The 23,535-nt window shown below is 55.4% G+C and overlaps 1 protein-coding gene across 1 annotated transcript in view; it reads right to left on the reverse strand.

The window, feature by feature from the left end:
* The window catches only part of NRDE2 (NRDE-2, necessary for RNA interference, domain containing), a 46,840-nt gene that overhangs the window by 3,058 nt on the left and 20,247 nt on the right, over positions 1 to 23,535 (reverse strand). The window contains exons 6-13 of the mRNA XM_060418691.1: positions 16,982 to 17,432; positions 15,140 to 15,545; positions 13,630 to 13,763; positions 11,949 to 12,069; positions 9,608 to 9,783; positions 6,303 to 6,689; positions 4,236 to 5,134; positions 3,060 to 3,198 (exon numbers count right to left, since the gene is read on the reverse strand). Of these exons, the coding sequence (XP_060274674.1) occupies positions 3,060 to 3,198; positions 4,236 to 5,134; positions 6,303 to 6,689; positions 9,608 to 9,783; positions 11,949 to 12,069; positions 13,630 to 13,763; positions 15,140 to 15,545; positions 16,982 to 17,432 (2,713 nt within the window). The remainder of the gene's footprint in view (positions 1 to 3,059; positions 3,199 to 4,235; positions 5,135 to 6,302; positions 6,690 to 9,607; positions 9,784 to 11,948; positions 12,070 to 13,629; positions 13,764 to 15,139; positions 15,546 to 16,981; positions 17,433 to 23,535) is intronic.

Here is a 23,535-nt window from a genome sequence, read left to right on the forward strand (position 1 = left end):
CCGCCTGGGAAGCGTTCATACAACACTAAGGTATGAAGTCTTGGTCTCAACTCACAGGCGCTCTTCCCACACCTGCTGCGGATGCCGGCGCGGCAGGCAGTCTCCCCTCCGCCCCCTCGCCCGCCAGCCTCTCCCAAGTCCGGGGAAGGGACCAGCCCCTCCCCCAGGAGTCACAGCCCCCTCAGGCAGCTCTGAGGCGGGCGCCCACAGCCGAGAGTGGGCTCAAGCTGAGCTCACGGAGCTGAAGTCTGCGCCCAGAGCTGCCCGCCTGCCTCCTCCAAGCGTCCTGTTCCCATAGGAGCGTGTGAGAGCGGACGCCCACCGGGCAGGGAGCAGGCAGGGCTGTGACCGACCCCCCGGAAGCGCTGATGGCTTCAGCAGCCCCCCTGCCATGGCTCAGGGCCTCCGTCCAGCAAGGCTGGCCTTGCCTCCCATGCAGATCCTCTAGGTGGACGCCCTGTCGGGGAGCCTGTCCCTTTGGGCTGTACCAGCGTTCCTGGTCAGCTCCAGGCAGGGCTCACCCCTCACCCCAGGCCTCCCGGCTCCCTCCCAGGCCGTTCTGAGGCTGGACTCGGAAGGGACCCCTGAGAGCTGCTGTAAGCTGCCCGCCCGCACACGCCAGGGCCCTGTGGCGTCCTCTGCCAGAACGGTAACCACACTGAAGGCTTGGTTTGTTCTTGAAAGAAGAACTATCCATTAGTGGACTTTCTCCACCACTGCCTTTGTGAGACGCTCAGATAACCCTGCTCCTGCTGAGTCGCGTCAGTCGTGTCCAACTCTGTGCGACCCCACAGACGGCAGCCCACCAGGCTCCCCCGTCCCTGGGATTCTCCAGGAAAGAACACTGGAGTGGGTTGCCATTTCCTCCTCCAATGCATGAAAGTGAAGAGTGAAAGGGAAGTCACTCAGTTCTGTCTGACCCTCAGCGACCCCATGGACTGCAGCCTTCCAGGCTCCTCCATCCATGGGATTTTCCGGGCCTGGCCAAGCCTCACACAAGAACTGCCCTCTGCTGGTTCCTCCATCTGCTGGCCCCTGGAAAAGGCCTTGGCTGTATCAGGCGTCACATGGTACATGCCAGGTGAAACGGAGATGGTGACTGTTCCTCCAGGGAGCCAGAGCCATAGCCTCCCCAGGGCCCCGCGGCGCCTGCCAGCCAGGCCCACACAGCCAACACCTCCCATTTTGGCTCTAATCTGATTTTTTTCCACTGCTTTGTCAAAGTGTTAGGAGCCCACCCAGACGCCTCAGGAACTGGTGGGAAATCACTGCTCAGCTGATTCTTGCCCTGATGCTCATCTTTCCAAAAAGGTAAGACACCCCCCAACGGCCTCAATCTTTTTTTCCAAGTCAACAAGAATTTTTCTGTCTATGGTCCAACCAGACCACGGCAGCTCCTCAGCAGAAACACTACAAGCCTGCCCGTCACCGTCTCTCTACCTGGAAAAGCCTGGAAGGAGTTGAGCTGGCGAATTCGCAAGCTCTCCCGCGTCGTAAGTGGAAAGGTCTTTCAGTGGCACAGATTCACAGGGCGTTGGCGCTGGAACCGAGAGTGTCCGAGCCGTTCCTTCGGCCGAGGGGCCTGGCGACGAGCAGACCTCGACGGCCGCCCAGCAGGGACACCCCGACGGCCGTCCAGCAGAGATGGCCACCCGGGGCAGAGGCACCACAGAGGCGCCTGGACTTCTGGAGGCTCCCATCCCACACCAAGGAGGCAACACGTGAAATCTACGCTTTTGAGCGTGAAGAATAAACGTTGAAACCACAGAAACTTCGGTGATAGCTCATCCTGGGGCCGCCTGGGGCCCGTTCGTGCTGGGAGCGTGCCTGAGAGCTGCTGTCTTGAGACAAGCTGTCCAGGCCGTTCAGAGCTCAGGGGAGGCGCTCCCAGATAAGCTCTGGACTCTAAGAGGCTGAGGGAGGCCCGGACTTCTAGCCCCGAACTTATCTTAGCCCCTACCTTCCTATCCGTGTCTTTTTTACATCCCTCTCTGTCAAACATCAATGGGGAATGTTCAAATACTTTGATAAACTTCTGAGAAATTATCCTATGGAAATAATCAGAGATACACATATTTATGTAATAGGAAGGCCCCTCAGGGCTTCTGAAAGGTACAGTGGTCAGCGGAGGGCACTTTGATATGACGTAACAGCCGTGAGCACTGTCTAGACACTCAAGTGGCTGGAAGACTGTTTCTAAAAACCCATGAAACTCGGCAGTAGATGTGTTATGATACAGGAAGTGCAGCCCGATGTCAGGCCTTTAACCAAAGACAGAGCCAACTCAGACCCCGTGGGGCCCGGGAACCACCTTTCAGCCTGCACAACCCATTGACAAAATTAAATGGCTGTGGTGCCTCTAAGTAAAAACAAAGCTGCTTTGGAAATGCCTCTTTTAAAAACCACAGTCCACACTGAATCTTACCTTTTAGTAACAAAACAGAATCGGGACCTGGACATTCTCAGAAGCAGAAGAGCAACAGGCTCAGGTCTCTTTCGAGTGAAAGCTCTTAGACCGATTTCCAAGTTGCTGCCTCAACGAAGTTAATTTAGAGAAACACACAGGTACCCCGGGGCCCCAGCGGCCCAGGTGGCCCTCTTCAGGCACCCTACCAGGCCCCTGCCGGGTCCTGAGCCCCCTCCTCAGGCACTCTACCAGGCCCCTCCCGGGTTCCGAGCCCCCTCCTCAATCTACCAGGCCCCTCCCGGGTCCCGAGCCCCCTCCTCTGTCTACCAGACCCCTCCCGGGTCCTGAGCGGCCCCTCCTCAGTCAGTCTATCTCCCGGGTCCTGAGCCCCCTCCTCTGTCTACCAGGCCCCTCCCGGGTCCTGAGCCCCCTCCTCTGTCTACCAGGCCCCTCCCGGGTTCCGAGCCCCCTCCTCAGTCTACCAGGCCCCTCCCGGGTTCCGAGCCCCCTCCTCAATCTACCAGACCCCTCCCGGGTCCTGAGCCCCCTCCTCTGTCTACCAGCCCCCTCCTGGGTCCTGAGCCCCCTGCCCTGCTCTTCTGTTAGAGGAACAGCGCTCTGCACAGCAACAGACCCCCGGCGTCTGTCCTACCAGGAAGCTCAGGTACATCCTCCACAGCAAGGGGCACTGGCTCCCGTGGTTACTCCGCACGGCGCTCTCAAACAGGGCTCTGATCCGGTGCGTCAGGCCGGTCTCAGGAAGGGTGGCATGGACCTCTCTACCGTCCACCCTGCAAGACAGAGGCTCAGATGAGTCCAGGACAACCGCTCAGGCTGACGCCGCAGCAGGGTCAGCGACGGGCGGTTGGCGCACGTGGCAGGCAGTGCTGCCCCGGGCCTGGGGGCGCAGGGTGCAGGTGAGACGTGGCTCCTCCAAGGCCGGCAGAGCATAGCGTTCAGGGCTCTGCGGTGTCTGCACCCCAGAGTCCACCCTGAGGCACACAGACTCCTTTTCTCAGGAGAACCTGCCCCTCACCAGCAGAGTGCACATTTACCGCGAGACCTTTCAGCTGAAAGGAGAGTGAATAAAATTCGAATGGAAGGTGCAAGACAAGGAAACTGTTATTCAGAGGCAATCCTGCACACCGCCTTTCTCAGGGCCCAGTAAAACAGCAACGACGATGCCTCAGCTAACACGTGCCCGAGCCTACTGCTTAACCTTCAGACATGAAAGTTATCTGAAAAGAGACAGTTAAAGCACGACGCTGTTCTCACCCACGATAGTGACACAGGCTAGTAATTACTTTGGGCTCTCTCTGTGCTCAGCACTCACTCTTCCCAGCAACCCTCTTTAATTAGGCCCATTTTACAGAAAGGGAACCGACCAGAGCCGTGAACTGCCCTGCCCAGGGTCACACAGCTGCCTAGTGGAAGCGCTGGGACGTGACTCCAGGCCCGAGCGCCCGCCCCACAATTTCTCTACAAGGTCTCAGACCCCCGAAAGCGGGGAGTCAGCACTCAGGCACCGTAAGCAAAGCCCTGGACCCGCCGGAGTGAGGCCTGGGGAGGCACTGCGGGCTCCCGACAAAGGGGCAGCTCTCTGCCCTCACTCCTCTTTCAACACACTTCCCTGAATCCCTGCAGATCTGTCTCCTTTTTCAATGCATTTTCCTGTAACATAGACAGGGCACCACGTCCCACCACCCCACAGGCGTTCCAGGCCCTGGGCCGCGTGCATTTCCAGCTTCCAGAGGCTGGTGGGCCGTGGGAACAAGACCCGACTGCGAGAGAGGCCTGCGGACCCGCGACCGAGGCGCTCCGTGATCACCTCTGCACGGCGTCCACCAGCCTCTTCCGCATCCTCTCCGCTTCAATCGCAAACAGCCACGGCTCCAGGAGCTCGGTGGACCTGGTGATGGCGTGGAAGAATCTTCTGGTCCTGCTGGCGCTGTGCGACTTGCCTTGAATCTGCACGTACGCCCTCCAGAGAAGCTGGTTGCCCGGGTACAACCGTAAAGCCTCTGAGAGCGCCTCTCGAAGCGGAGCCAGTGGGTGGGCGGCAACCCTGCTGTGGAACCTGAGCAGGCTGGTGTGCATCAGGGTGACGGCCTCCAGGGCGCCCTCCAGGCCGGCGCCCTCCGCGGAGACAGAGCCCCGGAGCTCCGCAGACACCTGCTCATAGACGCGCCCAGCGGCGTGGACCCCCACGGTCAGGTACTGGAAGAGCATGAAGCACTTCGCCAGGCTGACCAGGCGGCTGAAGCGGTCGGGGGGGCCCGGGTCAGGGCCGCGCTCCCCTAGACAGTCCTGCAGCGCGTGTTCGTACGCCTTCCGAGCCTTCAGAACGCGCACGGCCGAGACCTGTCCCGTGCAGGGCCCGTAGGGGCCGCGCTCAGTCAGCCCGGTCAGCACGTGCACGGCCCGGGCTGGGGCGGCCCCGCCCACGGGCGGCGACAGCTCCGCCTCCAGCGCAGCGTAGAGCAGGCCGAGCTCGCAGAGCTCTGGGTCCTCCAGGCCCCGGCTCCCTGCGGTGCCCAGGGCTGCGTCGAAGACCTTCCGGGCGTCCTCTGTGTTGCCCAGCAACCACTCCAGAAGCGCATACTGCTGCCAGAGGCAGAAGCTGTTGCGGCCGTCCGGCTCCTTGAGGAGATTCTTGGCTAGTTTTCTGCAGTTCTTTCCCTGTGACTTTAATCTCTTCTTGTTTTTAGTGTGCAGACACCAAATGACCTAAAGGCAAAAAGGAAAAGAATCACTTCAGGTGCTCCGTGACTTTACAGACGTCCCTTTGTGCCGCCGAGTCCCCTGGAGACTCAGACGGTAAAGACTCTGCCTGCAATGTGAGACCTGGGATCCACCCCTGGGGGGGAAGATCCCCTGGAGAAGGGAGTGGGAACCCACTCGTGTTCTTGCCTGGAGAATCCCATGGACGGAGGAGCCTAGCAGGCTGCAGTCTGTGGGGTCACAGAGTCAGACACGACTGAGCGGCCACTCTTTCTCTGTACTGCCAGCTGCAAGAAGCCACGCAGGGCATCCACACTGCCTGCCTCCGTCACGTCTGGTAAACCCGCAGGCTCCCTGAGAAACGGGGCTCTACCGAGGCCACGGGAACCCGGAAACGAACACGTCCAGGCTTCCCTCTGACACTCCTGTAAACGAGGCTGACACTCCAAACGCCCTTCTTCAAAGACAGGCGACCAGCAAATGTCACTCAGTCGTGTCCGACTCTCTGTGACCCCACGGGCTGTAGCCCGCCAGGCTCCTCCGTCCATGGGATTTCCCAGGCAAGAGCACTGGAGTGGGTTGCCATTACTTCCTCCAGTGGACTCTTCCTGAGCCAAAGATCAAACCCGCGTCTCCTGCATGGGCAGGTAGATCCTCTACGCCTGAGCCAGCAGGGGAGCCCCATCAGATTTTACCAGACGCTGTTTTAATAACACAGCCTGGTGTGTGCCATTTGCAATTAAAGGATCAGAACTTTGGACGTGAAAATTTAATTCTAGCTGGTGGCTAGCAGAGGGCAGAAGAGTCAACCCTAGACAAATTTCTAGCAGGTAATAGATACTAAAAAGCAGGGTAAGTAGCTTATTTTACCTATTTTAATAAGTCCTTAACTCCTCTAGCCCAGCTTAAGCTTAAGAGTGGTCCTTAACACTAACTGCTCACACAGACGCCTGGGAACAGTCAGCACAAGAGCAGCTCCAGGCACTGACGAGTTGGGCTCGGTCTCCCGCCCCCTTCCCTGCGGCCCCTCAGAAGGGGCAGCCACCCGCGCGGTGCCCTTGGGTCCCTGAAGGGGGACCGGGGCCGGCGCCCTGCAGAACACAGCCTGCCCGCCCCACCGACCCCCGCGACAGGAGCCGAGGTCCCCACCCAGGGGCGGGGGGCACGGCGTTACCTTGGTGATCTCGTACCGCAGCCAGGAGACGCAGAGCTGAGACCGCTCCCTGCCTGCAAACAGAGGCAGCGCCAGGTGGAAGACGTTGCGGATAAACTCCTCGCCCTCTCGACTGGGACCCCGGGGCCAGCGCCGGCCGCCCAGAGGCTCCATGCAGCCCACACAGCCGACGCCGGAGCAGGAGAGGTCGGGGAGAGTCAACGGCTTTTCGTCATAAAGTTCGTTGTCGAAGATGCTGTTCTCGTCCATGGCCAGATAGAGGCAGGAGGCGGGGGCGCGGAAGCCGGAAGGCACCCCCAGGAACTGCAGGAAGGCCGCAATCAGCTGAAACTGGAGATCCGGGCTGGACAGTCGGATCAGAGACTGGCCGAGATCGTCAAACACCACCTGCAAGGAGACAGAAACCGAGTGACCGAACGCAGCGGACACACACCGGCGCCTCCGCGCGTCTCCCGCGGGCCTGTGCGAACTGCGCGGGGCGGCGCGGGGTCCTGGCGGCTGTGGGCCCCTCTCCCGGCGCCGCGGGCGGGGCTCTTCTCGAGCCGCGGCGCCGGGCTTCTCACTGCAGAGGCGTCTGGTTGCGGAGCCCGCGCCCCAGGGCTCACGGGCTTCGCTGCTCCACGCGTGTGGGCTCTTCCCGACCAGGGACCGAGCCCGTGTCTCCTGCTCGGCAGGAAGATTCTCTACCACTGAGCCACGAGGGTAGCCCCTCACCACCCCCAGCAATTCCTTTTATATGGATATGCACCAACATTACTCAGTTTTAAACACACAGGAGCTAGGTTTTCTGTAAAGTGAGGCAAGCTGAGGGCAGGCGGGTGGGTGCTGGGGGCAGCGTCTCACACCCCCTGGGCACCGTCCACGGGAGGGGACACCGTAGCAGGGACTTTCAGAGTCGCCTAATGGATTCACAGGAAATCCAGAATCGCATCCGCTTCTGAGAACACACGGCGTTGCTTTTGTAGTTACTTTCATAAGTTACAGTCGGGAAAATTTTTTATTTCAAGATAGAAGAATGTTACGATTTTGTGTTTTCTTTGCACCAAACTGCTTCAGGAAATGAAAAACATGCTCCAAGATATATAAACAGCAGCAAAGGAACAGGGACGCTGCGGAGCATCGGCCGTGCGGGGAGCGTCATGAGGACCTCATGCTAGCTGTGCTCACAGCTGGCTGCACGCACAGCTTTAAGCTGCAAGGCCACGGGGACGGCGCTGTGCCTGCCGCCCTGCCTGCCTGCCTGGCCTCTGTGGCCGTCAGCAAAGAGGAAATCAAAACACGAGCAGAGTAAGACTGGACTCCCTGGGACTCGACCCATCAGAACCACCAATTAATCAGAAAGCTTTTCTCCTCCAGGTTTTCACTAAAGCAGAGAAATCTAAGAAATTGCTCATAGCAGTACCTGGCTCTAGGAACGAGCTTCCGGGAAACTGTCAAATTGCTGAGCCTCGAGAACTAACTTCTGGAGCTCAGCCATGAAGTCTGTAAAACCCTCACACACCAAAGACAAACCCTACCCACCTTCTGAAAACTTGGGCTCAGCCAGGGCAGGGAGCTCGAGGGTAGACTCGAGTCCCTGGCCGCTCCCTCCGGCCCAGAGAGCACCTCTCTCCTTCTCCCCGATCCTGGTTTCTTAAGTCCACCCTGGCCACCCCCTTCCCTCTCCTGGGACACCCCAGGCCCTCTAGGGCCTGCAGTCATGCCGATTCCTCTGGTGGAGCACGAGCTCCCGGATCAAACAGATGCTCGCTCAATATCCAGGACTGGTGGAGGCCTTGTCAGGGGGCAACCTCTGCCCAGACGGTGGGGACACAGATGCAAACAGGAGAAGCCTCTGCCCTCGAGCTTTGTCAGAGCCCGGGAGCCTCACTGCTGTAAGGCCTCTCGGTCTGTACCCGTGACTGCCCCAGGCCAGGCACGCCACGGACCCAGACCCTAACTTGCACATGGGTTTTTTCACTGAACATGTCCCCCAGGACCACATGACACATGGCTGGTTGAATCTGAGGCTATGGAACCTTGGATGCAAAGGGCTGACTGCAAAGCTATACTCCGATCTTCGCCTGCTGGGGGCTGATGGCCCTGCCCCTCATCGTCTGGGGTTAGACTGTAGTTGGCATCTTGTCAAAGTGGCTCAATTCCAGGTACTGAGATGGGATTTCTTCCTTTTTTTTAATGTGAGACGTCTTGGCTCCAAAATCACTGCGGACAGCGACTGCAGCCATGAAATTAAAAGACGCTTGCTTCTTCAAGAAAAGCTATGACAAACGTAGACGGTGTATTAAAAAGCAGAGACTTCACTTTGTTGACAAATCCATATAATCGAAGCTGTTGTTTTTCCAGCAGTCATGTATGGATGTGAGAGCTGAACCATAGAGAAGACTGAGCCCCACAGAACTGATGCTTTCAAGTTGTGTTGGAGGAGACTCTTGAGAGTCCCCTGGACTGCATGGAGATCCAACCAGTCAGTCCTAAAGGTAATCAACCCTGAGTATTCATTAGAAGGACTGATGTTGAAGCTCCAATACTCTAGCCACCTGATGTGTAGAGGCGGCTCACTGGAAAAGACCCTGATGTGGGAAAGACTGAAGGCAGGAGGAGAAGGGGGAGACAGAGGATGAGAAGGTCGGACGGCACCACCAGCTCAATGGACATGAGTTTGCGCAAACTCCAGGAGACAGTGGAGGACAGAGAAGCCTGGCGTGCTGCAGTCCACGGGGTCACAAAGAACTGGACACGACGTAGGGGCTGAACAGTGACGACGCCAAAAGCTGCAGAGCTGCCAGTGCACAGTAGGGCACCAGGCCGCGAGGGACGCAGCCTGAGCGCCTGGCAGGCACCAGGGCTCACTGAGCGCTGCCTCCTCCCCAGGAGGACGGGCCCGGACCCCCCACCCCAGGCCTGCACCTCCTGCCCCCGTCTCCCAAGTCACACGCACTCACGCATCTTCAAGGATGGAAAGCGGGGCAAGTGGGCACAGAGGAAGAATTTAGGACAGGGGCTCCACGGTTTCCGACCTTGAGCCGTCGAGGCTTCGTGGGGAAAACGGACTGAATATCCTGGAAGACAGTCTCCGGAGGGCTGACCACCAGACCCAACCGCCTCCTCGGGCACAGGGACAGTCAGGGCGAGAGCCCCGAGCCTCCCCCATCACCAGCAGCCAGCGCAGCCCTGCCGCTTTCCCGGGAGAGGACGTTTCTGAACACCGGAGCGGCGCGGGTCAGCCTCTCCCGAGCCAGGCGCGGGCTCCTTCTGGGAACGGGAGAGAGCACCGCCCGCCGCTGGCGGTGGGCGTGGTGGCTCACCTGTCTCTCGGGGTCCTCGCAGTCTTCCTCCGTCTGCTTCCTGGCCTTGTCCGGGCGCCACGGCTGCCAGTGTCTGTGGTCTCGGGACCGCTCGGCGGCCAGCCAGATCTGCCACCGGGGCAGCGTCTTGTCTCTAATCTCCTGGTCCTCGTCCGCCGGCTCGTCGTCGTCATCATCTAGGTGAGAATTAAAACTTCCAGCAACCGAACCAGCAGACAGCACTGCCCTCAACCCTCAAACCCAGCTGCTCGGGCCAGGGATGGGGCGGACGCCTGAAGGCCAAGATGAATGTGACCCAAGCCCAGCCTTCTGGGCCCCTCGGCGGCATTTACAGACTCTCCCGTAATCAGTCAGGCTCCCAGAAGAGGAAGGTGAGCCGATGAAATCAGATGATTTTTTATGCTCTCACAGCAATTAAAAATGGGAATGACATATTTTAGACGAGAACTGTCCAGAACTTTCTGTGACGATGAGAATGTTCTAATTCTGTGTGATATGGGAGCCACATGTGACCTGCTGGGCATTTGAATCGTAGCTGGTAGAATAACTGAATTTCAGATTTTATTTCAACTAATTTTAATTAAAGCAGCCATGTGTTGCCAGCAGCTACTGTATCACACACACAGTTCCGGAATGCTAAGGGACATTCAATGACAGCACTGCTTCAGATTCTCTTCAGCCACCAGAATTTTTAGCCAGTGGCCCTGATTATCATCCATGTTCACTTTTTTTTAAAGAAAGAGGCAGTTCAAGATATCCTGTATTTTATTTTACTTTGTTTCCTAACTCTGAACATGCAGAATAAAAAAGGAAAAAATTCTGAGTCTTCCACTGAAATTCAATAAAGTTAAAAATAAACACAGTATGTAAAACGGTTTGGCCGCCCAGAAAACAGTCTGGCAGTTTCTTATGAAACTAAAATGCACCAACCGTAAGGCCTAGAAATTGTATCCTTGGGCGCCCACCCCAGAAAGACGAAGACCCATATTCCCACAGAAACCTTTACACTGATGCCCACAGCAGTTTTATTCATAAAGGCCAAAAACTGGCAAAGACGCCAGAGTCCTACACCAGGTGCCTACACCAGGTGCCGAGGTGCCTAGAGAAACTACCGCACAGCTATGCCGCGGGCACCGCTGAGCAGAAAACGCGAACACAGCTGCTGGCACACCCGGCGTGGACAGAGCTCAGGGGCTCTGCCAAACGAGGAAAGCCGCAAACGCTACACAGAAGACGCCTGCCAGTGAGCATGCAAGGCGCTCGGACCCTGCTGCGCTGGTGCTGAGCATGCGAGGTGGTGCGGCTGCTGCGGCACACCCGTGCGAGGGCTCTGCAGAGAGCGCCACCGCCCGAGCTGGCAGTTCCACCTCTGGGTGCACTTCCCAAAGAACCGAAAGCTGGGGCTCAAGGACTCATCCACAGGCCTAGCGGTATATTCACAACTACCGAAAGGGGAAGTGATGCGCCGTGTGTGTGTGTGCGTGCGTGCGTGCGTGCGTGAGAGTGTGCGTGCGTGCGTGAGCGTGCGTGAGAGATATGCACACGGTGGAAAATCATTCAGCCTTAATAACGCAAGAAATACTGGCGCGTGCTCTGTGCCGTGTAAACCTTGAGGACACCACGCTGCGTGAGCCAAGCAGCACTGACTGCGCACGCGGCGCTCTGCAGGGGCTCGGATCTGGATCTGGGCAGTGGCAGTCGGTGGCCACGAGGAGGGATGGGGAGTGAGCTGGACTGGGGTCAGGGCGCTGGGGGGAGACGAGGAGCTGAGGGGGATGGAGGTGACGATGGGTGACAAGCGTCCAAATGTAACTGATGCCACCGAACTGCGCACTTAGAAATGGCCAGACTGGCAAACTGTCTTTCACCATTAGAAATGTTGAAGAGTTACAGATGATTCCACTTATACAAACGGGGGCGCGGCGGGGCAGGCAGAAGGGGGCGACAGGGGCCTCGAGGGAGGCAGGGCTCTGCAGTGAGACCGCGGCGGGGCTGCCTGAAGCCGCACACGGGATAAATGCAGAGAGCTGAGCAGACACAGGCAGAAATGAGCAGCTGCAACATGGGCGAAACCTGAGCGGACTCCCCGCGCGCCCTCCGCCGGCGGCAGCGGGGGAGGGGCGCACAGGCTCCCCGCGGACTTCCCCGACTCCTTGGCAGGGCCGGCGCGGGCTCCTCTAAGGTGCCTCAGGGGAAGAACAGCCTGAGCTCCCAGGTCATTCGCGGGATCTGTATAACGTTCCTGAGTTTCCGAGGAACCGCCGGCACACATCAACACGCCAGGAAAACGGAAAACCCCGCGAGGAGGCGGCAGCGGCCCCTCCCCGGAGAGGCGCCTCACCTGGGCCGATGGCCACCCAGCCGCCCCGCTCCTGCTGGTGCATCCAGGCTCTCCAGCCCCGGGCGCCCTTCTCCCCGGCCCGGGGCTCGCCGCTGTCCCAGAAGGGCTCAAAGAACTCCACCTGTCGAGGTGTAAAACATGGAGGTTAGCCGCGACGTTCAGCTCTGTGCCAACAAGCACCGAATCCCTACTGTGCGTTGGGAAGATGTACTGAGGTTTGGTCATGCGCTCCAGAGTATCCAAAGCCTCAAGCGCGTGGACTGGTCCTGGGCTAGGCTTTAGCCCGGGGCAGGGCCCCGACCCTCATCAGCAACGCCTCCCATCACAGAGGCTGTCAGTCAAAGGGTGGGGATGAGCGCAGCTCTGACCCTGACCCCTGACCACACCCCAGGCTCTGCAGAGAGACCGAGTCCCTTCTCTAGTTCACCACGTTTGTAAAACAGCAACACATCTCTTAGAATAACTGCTACCTGGCTTACTATACTAACAATCAGTTCTATCAATACTAGCCAATATTCCTTGCCCCAATTTTGTCCAGAAAAGAAAGGTTAAAAATATGATGATTAAAAACAGTTCTTACAGGCAGTTCAAGAAAGCTCCACAAGGTGGAGACGTAGCCTGCCACCAAAGACCTTGGAAAGCTCACCATCAACTGAGCTACCTCTTCGTCAGGGAGAAAACTGACTTTTCCTAAATGGAAAAAGGTTTTCTTAAATCCCTCCCGCTCCCCCACCCCCGCACCCCCTCTCCCCGCCCAAATCAGGATCAGTGTTGACAAGCACCGACATGTAATTTCACTGCAACTTCAGCCAAGGTGTTAGGTGGAGGAAATGTTAACCAAGGGAGAGATGGGAGACGCAGGTTGGAATACAGAGGCAGGAAAGAGGGCCTGTGGTTTAAAAGCTACATTTTGGACTTCCCTGGGGCTCACTGGTAAAGAATTCGCCTGCCAATGCAGGGGACGCAGGCTGGATCCCAGGTCCAAGAAGATACCACTGAGGGGCAAGTAAGCGGGTACAAGACAGCTACTGAGTCTGCGCCCCAGAGCCCGGGGGTCACGACTCCTGAGTCTGCGTTCTAGAGCCCAGGGTTCACGACTCCTGAGTCTGCGCCCTAGAGCCCCCCCGGGATGGGGGGGTCACAACTCCTGAGTCTGTGCCCTAGAGCCCCGGAGGGGGGAAGGTCACGACTCCCAAGTCTGTTCTCTAGAGCCCGGGGGTCATGGCTCCAGAGTCTGCGCCCCAGAGCCCGGGGGTTCTAAGTACTGAAGCTGCAACACTCTAGAGCCCCTGCTCCACCACAAGAGAAACCACTGCAATGAGAAGCCGAAGCACCACACCCTCAGAAGCCTAGTCAAATAAACAAATAAAATTATGAAAAATTAAAATAAAAGGCATGGTAACTGCTTCCCTGGAGGTGGGTGGTAACTAGCCTTTAAACAGGGGTGACGTAAAGGGGAAAAAAGAACACCAGTGAGTCTTTAGAAGCCGGGAGGTGGAGGGATCGTCTTTTTGCTCTCAACGCTTTTCCTTGGATTGCCCGGATATTTCTGAGACAACTCTCAACTGATGTAAGGAGGATGTAAATATTTTGAAAATACTACCACCAACTATTACCCACACCCCTCCCCAGAAGAGGGACAGGCTGAGATGGGAGCAGGGGACTCGGGCAGGACACGCACCTGGCCTTTGGTGGGCAGGCCCTTCACACTGTCAGGCTTGAAGAACGTGAAGTCAACCATGGCCTGGAAGAGAGACACGGCCTTCTCGGTGTGGCCAGCCTGCCGCAGGAAGTGGCACTGCTGGAGGAAGAGGGCTGCCGGCGGGAGAGCAAAGGGGACGAGCCCTGGTGAGCGCCTGGGCAGGACCGAGCAGCCCCAGATGCACAGCTCGGCACCCAGATCGCCTTCTCCCCGAAACCAGTGACTGTCGCAGCTTCGAATCGGCGAGCGAGCAGGTCCCGAGTTTGAAGGACCCACGTGACAGTAGTGCGATCACAGTGCACTATTCTCACTTTTAAAGGAAACGGCCACGGAGCACAAACAGCGACAACGAAGCAAGCCCAGTGGGTGGTCTGAATACCGGTTATCAAGTACTCAGAGCTTGTTCTTACGAGAAAAACTCGGGAAAGGGCGGCGCAGTCGATTTTTTTTAAATCAGAGCCAAGCTCTGTGCCCGGCTGATCACCAGATGGCATTATTCGCCAGCAATCTCCATCACAGACTCGGTCCTGCTGTAAACAAATCTGGGTTCCATGTTTGAAATTTTCAGTTCATTTAAACTGTGGTACAATTCTCTCTATGAGATACCATTAAGCTGTTTGAGCATATCAACACATTAATATCAAATATGAGCCCCTTTAAGGCAGTGATGCAAATGCTTATTATTTCTAGAGCAATATATTTCTTCTAGCTTTAGAAATTAGTAGCAATATTCAATAGCAGGGATTTGATCAAAGAAATTTGATCTCTTTGATCAAATCAAAGGGATTTGAGTCAGACCCTGAGCTAGGCTCCCCATATACCATCTCAGCTGACAGGCACAGCCCTCTTGTGAACCAGGTATTGGACTGCTGTTGCTGGGAGAGAAACTACAGGTCAAATGGGTTAAGGAACCTACCCAAGGTCACACAGGAGCCTGTGAAGGGCAAACCCAGCATTCAGGTCAGGAGTGATACACTCCAGTGTAACACGCCATCTCTGGATCTCATTACTGGAAAAAATGTGTAATACAGTCTAGTCTCCTTGGGGACCTATCGGAAACGCTACCAGCACAATGACACCAGTAGCCTGTATCTATCAGTGACTGACAGCCAGCCAGCGCACCGTACCAGCGTGACTGCCTAAGCCCCCACAACGGGGTGAGATGTGGGCATCTCAACAGATAAGGCCACAAATAGCCAAAGGAGTTTAGGAGACTGCGTTTACCTGAATAACAACTGGAAAAGTTGGAACTTCTAGTCTGGCGATATTTTCTGAACTGTACTGGCTTAATGCCTCCCGCTGCCCAGAAGGTGGTGCGGGCAGGGGAGTGGGTTACCCATCATGAAAAGGACTCATAATACCCTTTTCTAAGCATAAACTTTATCAACTTAGATTTTCCTAAAATAAATCAAAGATAAGCTATTTTCAATGAAGCCAAATGAAAGAACAGCCCCTCCCGCATCACTGGACTGGGTGGCCGTCTCCTTACCAAACATGGCCTCCTCGGTGCCGGGCAGCTCAGGGTGGGAGACGATGCTGCCGTCCCTCACGGCGGACAGGGTGCTCAAGCACTTCCCGTACAGACTCTGAATTTTTGATACAGAGAAGGTGCTGAACTGGCTCTGGCAAAACAACAGGTATTTCTGCCAGAGGGCTGTGTTGTTGGGATGTAAGAAGATCAGTTTCTGCCACTCTTTGAGCAGAGTGGTGGGCTCCCAGAACTCGGTGCAGAGCTTCAGCTTGGCGAGCTTCAGGTCCACGCTGCTCGGGTTGCTCTCGATGGCCCGCTCCAGGACGGCCAGCTTCTTCTCCAGGACCAGCCGCAGGGACCGCTTCCGTGTCTCCGGCTCTCCTTCCTCCACGGCGTAGAGGCCTGGACTTCTCATGACCTCGTCCTCAACAACAAAAACACCCACTCACACAGGCACACGGACCCAGGGGGCCCCGGGTGTCAGCGCTGCTTGTGGAGTGACTTATAAGGCCCACAAGGCTGCTCACTCCACACAGTGAAGTGCTCTTCAGGTTGGTAGCCCTGGTCTCGTGTTTGGGGTTGGGAGTTTAGTCGGTAAGACATGTCCGGCTCCCTGAGACCCCATGGACTGTGGCCCACCAGATGCCTCTGTCCATGAGACTCTCCAGGCAAGAATACTGAAGTGGGCTGCCATTTTCTCCTCCAGGGGATCTTCCTGACCCAGGGATCGAACCCCCATCTCTTAGGCCTCCTGCACTGGCAGGCGGGTTCTTTACCCCTGGCACAACCTGGGAAGCCCTATCCACTCTCTATCTCTCAAGAGTCCCTTGGACTACAAGGAGATCCAACCAGTCCATGCTAAAGGAAATCAGTCCTGAATATTCATTGGAAGGACTGATGTGAAGCTAAAACTCCAATACTTTGGCCACCTGATGTGAAGAACTGACTCCTTTGAAAAGACCCTGATGCCAGGAAAGATTGAGGGCAGGGGGAGAAGGGGATGACAGAGGATGAGATGGCTGGATGGTATCACCGACTCAATGGACATAAGTTTGGGTAAACTCTGGGAGTTGGTGATGGACAGGGAGGCCTGGCATGCTGCAGTCCATGGGGTCACAGAGTCAGACATGACCGCGCAACTGAACTGGACTGATTATTTATTCACCTGGCTGCACCAGGTCTCAGCGGCAGCTTGCAGGGTCTAGTCCCCTGGCCAGGGACTGAACCCGAGCTCCCTGTCTGTGGAGCATGCAGACAGCCACTGGACCACCTAGAGAGTCCCCGTCACTTTAAACTTAGGTTTCTGTATCGGTAACTAGCATGCAGTGTCTTGAAAACCTTTTCTGAAAAGCTGATTTTACCAATAACACAGCTGAATGTGGGACAAATGTGGTAATTACGTAAGTGGCTCCAAAAATAAGCAGGACAAAGAAAGACGGGCGTATTTCTGAAAGGGAGCCGGTGGCTCCACCCTGTCCCTGCACAGACCGCCCTGTGCACCCCGCACATTCTCTCGGCACTGCAGGAAAGCCTCCCCGCTGTGGCGCGCACCCACCTCGATTCCACTCACGGCTCGCCATCTCTTGGAGGCCACTCCTCACTCCTGGGTGGCAAGTCACCCCCTCATTCCATCCCCTGCCCCTATGTCACAGCTTGTCCCACCCCAGACTGCAGTGACCCCTCACACATCAGCCTCCATCACTGGGCTTTGAGCAAACGCAGAGCGAGGGCTCCATTCTAACCTTTAGAGGCCCGGCACCAGGGCTCCTCACAGGAGCTCAACAGTCGCTGCAGGATAAACCAGTGCCCAACGTTAGGGCCGCCATTCCCAGGCAGGAGACCTGGGACCGTGATGCTTACCTGGAAAGCAACAAAGGCCATCCACAGCTCTGTGTCCCGAGGGTTCTCGCGAACCTTCCTGTTAAACTCCTCCACCCTGGCCTTGAGGAGCGCGCCCTCTCTGTCGGGCTGTGAGTCTGGTGGCCTGGACTCCTGCTCTGAAGGACCCCGTCCCTGTAACCACTGCGTAGTGGCTTGATCATAAATCCCCAGAGGGTTCAGCCAGCTGGTAGCAGGGGGAGCCGCGTCGTCCACGCCCTTCACCGGGATAAAGGAGAGCGGTTCCGACGACGGAGCTCCGGGCTGCCTGCTGACGGCGAGGCCCTCCACGTTCATTAACCCCACGCTCTTCTTCGTAAAGTAGCGCTCCACGTGCTTGCGGGAATGCCTCTTTTCTGTGGAAGTCCCCTCCCAAGATATACACTGCTTCTTCGGGTTGAGGCCGAGGCAGGAGTCTCCTTTCCTCTTGTATCTAATGTTTGAGAAAGAAAACAGGTTACCGAGAGAACGCGCGCTCGGGCTCCACGGACCAAAGGCCCAGCAGGCACTCTGGTTCCGCCAGTTAAGTTCATGTATTCAAACTCACCTTCCCTTCAAACTGTTTCTACTCAGAGAAGTAGGAGGACTTTTCCTCTATCCTGCTGTTTCGTCTGCGTCTCGCGAATTTCAGATCATGCCTGTCTTCCAGGCCTTAGTGCCTACCAGCCCCTAAGCTCTGCACCGCGCTGTCATCACGCCACCGCAGGCGGCACCGCGTGGGACAGGCAAGGGGAAGCCATCGTCTCCCCCTCGATGGCTCTTCAATAAGGACGCTGAGGCCTCAGGTGACACCGGGCCCTCCACCTCCTGGACCAGTCCCTTTTCCTCTGTGCTGTCTACTTCAGAAGATAATAGAGAGGCCTAAGGCTCTTTTTTAATCCTGAGACAAAGTGTGTCAAATAGAATTACATCTGGCTATTCTCTACTCTACAGGAAAGAGGCTGGGCTCTAAGACGCTTTTATGGACCGTGTAGGCGTCCCCGGAGCTACAGACACACGACTACTGAATATCTGTACAAAAGCTAAGGAAACCTGTGCCCTTTTCCATGTGTGTGCTACACAAACAACCCAATTCAAACAGCAAAAGATGTGAGCAGAAACGGCACGAAAGACACACGCGGCCAGTAAGCACATGAACACGTGGTCAGCGTCCTGAGTCACCAAGGAAAGGCCGCTGAGAACCGCGGTGCCCCGAGCGCAGGCCCACCAGGACAGCCAAGATGAAGGCAAGGCCTGGCGACGTCGAACCCCGGCCACTGACTTGGAGGGGAGCCGGGGCTCACATGCCCCTGGTGGGACCGTAAACAGGCACCATCACTTTGGGAACAGTTCTGGCGGTTTAAAAACAAAACAAAACAAAACCTAAACACAGACCTTACCCTAGGACCCAGCAATGCTATTCCTAGGTATTTACCAGAAAAAGGAAACCAGAATCCTACACAAAGAGCTGTGCACAAGCGTTCTGAGCAGCTTTATTCATAAGAGCAAACTCTGGAGAAAGGCCAGGTCCCACCAACAAAGAATGGATAAACGGGGGGGGGTGGCCGCCAATGGACACTCCCGCTGGGAAAAACGAACGAGGCACTGATAGGCGCCCCGGCGGGACGAAGCTCGGGAACCCGACACGGGGGGACGGAGTCGGACACAGAGGGGTACACGCTACGCGAGTCCGTTTACATGAGACCCTAACAGACAAGCTCGCTCGGGTGGGAGAGCTCAGCACAGCGGCCTTCTCTGGGAGGAGGGCTGCGGACACAGCGGGAAGGAGCCTGAGGGAACTTTGCGGGAGGCTGAGCGGCGGGCGGACGAGTGACGCGCGCCCTGTTTCCAGCCGCTGCCCACCGCTCGCATCCCTGCTGAGCTCCGCCTGCGGTCAGCCAGCAGCACCAGGACATGGGATCCTCACAGGACCGAGGATGCGTGGTCAGCCCCAAACTACTCCCTTCACACCTCTGTCTGCGGAAACTGGACCCCGGTGCCAAAAAGACTGGGGACCGCTGCCCTAAGAAATAAACGTTAAGTTAAAAACGAGTTCTGTTCTCCCCAGTGACTATGACACGGAACAGCAGACTGGTTCCAAATGGGAAAAGGAGTCCGTCAAGGCTGTATACTGTCACCCTGCTTATTTAACTTCTATGCAGAGTACATCATGAGAAACGCTGGGCTGGAAGAAGCGCAAGCTGGAATCAAGATTGCCGGGAGAAATATCAATAACCTTAGATATGCAAGTGACACCACCCTTATGGCAGAAAGTGAAGAGGAACTAAAGAGCCTCATGATGAAAGTGAAGGAGTGAAAAAGCTGGCTTAAAGCTCAACATTCAGAAAATGAAGATCATGGCATCTGGTCCTATCACTTCAAGGGAAATAGATGGGGAAACAGTGTCAGACTTTTTTTTGGCCGGGGTGGGGCTCCAAAATCACTGCAGATGGTGACTGCAGCCATGAAATTAAAAGACCCTTACTCCTTGTAAGGAAAGTTATAACCAACCTAGATAGCATATTAAAAAGCAGGGACATGACTTTGCCAACAAAAGTCCATCTAGTCAAGGCTATGGTTTTTCTAGTGGTCATGTGTGGATGTGAGAGTTGGACTGTGAAGAAAGCTGAGGGCCAAAGAATTGATGCTTTTGAACTGAGGTGTTGGAGAAGACTCTTGAGAGTCCTTTGAACTGCAAGGAGATTCAACCAGTCCATCCTAAAGGAGATCAGTCCTGGGTGTTCATTGGAAGGACTGATGCTCTAACTGAAACTCCAATATTTTGGCCACCTCATGCGAAGAGCTGACTCATTGGAAAAGACCCTGATGCTGGGAGGGATTGGGGGCAGGAAGAGAAGGGGAAGACAGAGGATGAGATGGCTGGATGGCATCACCGACTCAATGGACATGAGTTTGGGTGATGGACAGGGAGGCCTGGCCTGCTGCGATTCATAGGGTCGCAAAGAGTCAGACACAACTGAGCGACTGAATTGAACTACTATTTTCACTAAAAGTCAATAGTGTTTTAGATATTCAAGCAATCTCTTAAAAAATGTTTGCTGAGTTTTCTGACTTTAAAACTGTATTTTCTAAAGGTGACTTTAGAGCTTCCTTTTGTAGCAAACTCGATGAAGAAGATACAGGAGAAAAGAGAATGCAGCTGTTAAGCGTCGACACTCAGACGGCGCGCGTGTGTGCTACGCACGCTCGTTTACACATCCTGTTTTTAAACAGCTAATAGATAGCTTCAGGCGTTTCTCCCTACTTTTAAGCATTTCTTCAAACCATTAGTTTTAGAAACAACGATTTTTATTGACTTCAAACTGGCTCACTGGAAGTGTCCCATAATTTATTTAACCATTTCCCTATTGTCGGACATTTAGGTTCTACCCAATTTATCACTTATCACAAAATCTTAAATTACTGGACCAGACCTCAGATGTAATTTAATACAATAGTTCCCCCCAATAATGGCACTTTTCCTATAAAATCCTTATCAAATAATCAGCTAGTCTTCACTTGAATAATTCCAGAGGCAGTGACACCCATTTTGTTTGGAGGTTCAGTGAATGATACCAAACGTATCCATTATAAAATCAGATACAGGCACCTACGGGCTTCCCAGGTGGCGCTAGTGGTGAAGAGTCCACCTGCCGATGCAGGAGAGGCAAGGCGTGAGGCTTCGACCCCTGGGTCGGGACGGTTCCCTGGAGGAGGGCATGGCGACCCACTCCAGTACTCTTGCCTGGAAAATTCCACGGTCAGAGGAGCCTGGTAAGTTACAGTCCACAGGGCTGCAAAGGAGTTGGACAGGACTAGCGACTAAGCACACACGTTGGGCATTTAGTCACCAGAAGGAAAAAGAGAGAGAGAGAAAAGAAACGAGAAAACAGAAGAGGGCAAGCTTGGGAAGAGAATACGTTTAAATCAAGCACCCAGTTCTGCCCTGAGCCCACTCAGCGGGCCTGGGTCCCGGAGGGAGCTGGGCTGGGCAACATAACCTGCCTTTCCTTTGGAGAATTCAGTTCACACAGGCCTTCTCAGAGTCTTGACTGCCTTGGTCCAAATTCCAGCTTCATTTACTAAGGTGGGTGACCGTAATCAAGTTTTAAAAAACAAACTGTGCCTCAGTTTCCTCGTCTGCAAATCAGGGACTGTAACAGTAACTTATGTTGCAGAATTGCTAGGATGATCAAAAAAGTTTATATATGTAAAGGGCTAAGCCACACAGTAAGGATAAATAATCAATTATTATTTATAATAACTTATCATTTCATACAACTTGGCTCCTAAACAAGAGCCAACTATTTCAGCTGGTGGATAGCCAAAGAAACAACAAACTCTTCCAAAAATGGCAAAAAAAAAAAAAAAAGAAAAGGAAATAGCCGAACTTCCCCGACAGACAGTGTATTAGTTCTAGGGAACTTCCCGAAGGTAACCTGGACCTGTTCCACACTAACTTTAGAGCCTGCCCCGTTTACCACAATGCCTCAACATGCTGTACGCCATCGCTGGGATGCTCACACTCTGAGATCTGCTTTTCTGCCAAGCCAAACTTCCACTCACCGGTCCTGGTGCCGCTTGCCAAGTTACACAGGACACTGCCAACCCACCTTCCCAAGGGCAGCAAAGCCTACGGGACAGTGACCTTACCCCTGACACAGGCTGCGACCCACAGCCCTCACCTAGACCTCGCGCGACAGGGTTAGCCACGTGTCTGCTCACCGTCTTGTCAATGCTCATAGTTCGTCAGGATCTCTCCTAACAAGTGTGAAAATTCAGGACCTGACACCGTACTCCCACCGTCCTGACCAGCTCAGCGTGCAGCGGGACCACCACCTTCCCAGATCTGGATACTAAAGCTGTGTGGAGATTCATCTGAGCAAGACTTTGCCTGACTTGAGCGTTAGCACATTTCCAGGAACTCTCACCAATGCCCTACACCCTCTGGAGTCGTCTCTTTGCAGCTGAGATGAATGAAGCTGTCTCCAGTCACTCTCTTCCTCAGCTCTGGGCCATTCACTAGCAGAGGTTCAAGAGCCACTCTCTGTTAATATTGCTTCCTTTTTTTAATCTAGTACTGTGATAGTAAGCCTTTATCTTTGCACACCAATTTCTAATTCCATATCAAATATTTCTGATATTTAAGTGTGAGGCACAGTAGGAGTTACAATTTCCAGTTTACAAATGAAGACACAGGCGCTCAGAAAGGTTAAGTCAACGGTCCCGTTTTTGGCACCAGGAACCCGTCTCCAGGAAGACTTTTTCTCTGTCCACGGGAGGGATGGGTCAGCACTGAGGAGCAGCAGATGAAGCTGTGCTCACTCACCACTCACCTCCGGCTGTGTGGCGGGATTCCCAACAGGGTACCAGTCACCGACCCGGGAGCGGGGGACCCCGCGGTTAAGTGACTTGCCTGGGATTATGGTACTAGTCAATGGCAAAGTCAGAAGGAGAACCAGCACCGTCTGTTTCCCAACCTAGAAAATGTCCTACCATAGAACCCGTCTCCTCTTTGGGGATGGTGGAAGAGCACCAGAGAAGTACGGGTGTAAATCCCAACTCTCTCTCTTCCTGGTGTATGGCCTTCCAATGATCCTTCATCCCTGAGACTCCTCTCCCCGGCTGGGTAAGATCAGAGCGCCCTCCTCCTGGAGCAGCTGTGAGTCGGCAGGACAACTCCAGGGAGAAAGAGGTGCAAGCTGGTGCTGCCTGCTCCATGCCTGCCAGCACTTGCTGGGACTCTCCACGCTGAGGCATCAGGACCACAGGGGACTTCAGGGAGTGTCAGCATCCCTCCAAAATACACAGGCGCACTATGAGCGCCACTGACCCCTGACCCCTGCCGTGAGGATGCAGTAGGCCACATGCAGCTGCGAACACGCACCAAAAGCCACCGACGCCGGCTCACCCTGAAGGGAGTCACAGCTGGAGCTGCCTATGTGGGGGGCCACAATGTCATGCTGAGTGACACCTCAGTACAAGGTGTTGGGGCGGCAAAGGGGCAGGAGCGAAAATCTACGTTAAAAGGCAATCAGCCCATGGAGAACGGCCACCACCTTCAAGGCCTCCTCTGGGCCGTATATTCCATGATTCTCCGCCTTCAGTTTCCATTTCCAACTAAGCTGTTTGGGAGCGAGAGGCTGCGTATCATTGCTCACTACGTCCTACAAAGTACCAAGTGTCTGAAGAGCTTACTGGGGATTCAACTGTTTTTGATTGCCAGATTAGAGAAAAGCTCCTCTTTTTTGAAAGCGCCCCCTTTCACCGAGCACGGCTGCTGCGCCACGTGGAGCTGGTTTCCGCCGCAGAGGGAGCCGCCTAACCGGAACACGTGCCCGTCCTTCTCTGATCCCCGCCTTCAGGTCGGCGGAGCGCGCTGAGCGGGCCTCTCTGTGCTGGACAGCGGGCTCGCCGCAGCTGCCTGCTCAGACTCAGCATCGACAGGGCGCGCGCCAGCCTAGTCTCCCGGTTCCTCCCCACCACCCCTCCCCGTGGTGTCCGAATGTCCGCTCTGTCTGTATCTCCGTTTCAGAAATACGATCATCTATACTATT

The sequence above is a fragment of the Ovis aries genome, chromosome 7, assembly GCF_016772045.2.
Source record: "Ovis aries strain OAR_USU_Benz2616 breed Rambouillet chromosome 7, ARS-UI_Ramb_v3.0, whole genome shotgun sequence".
NCBI classification, from domain to species: Eukaryota; Metazoa; Chordata; class Mammalia; order Artiodactyla; family Bovidae; genus Ovis; species Ovis aries.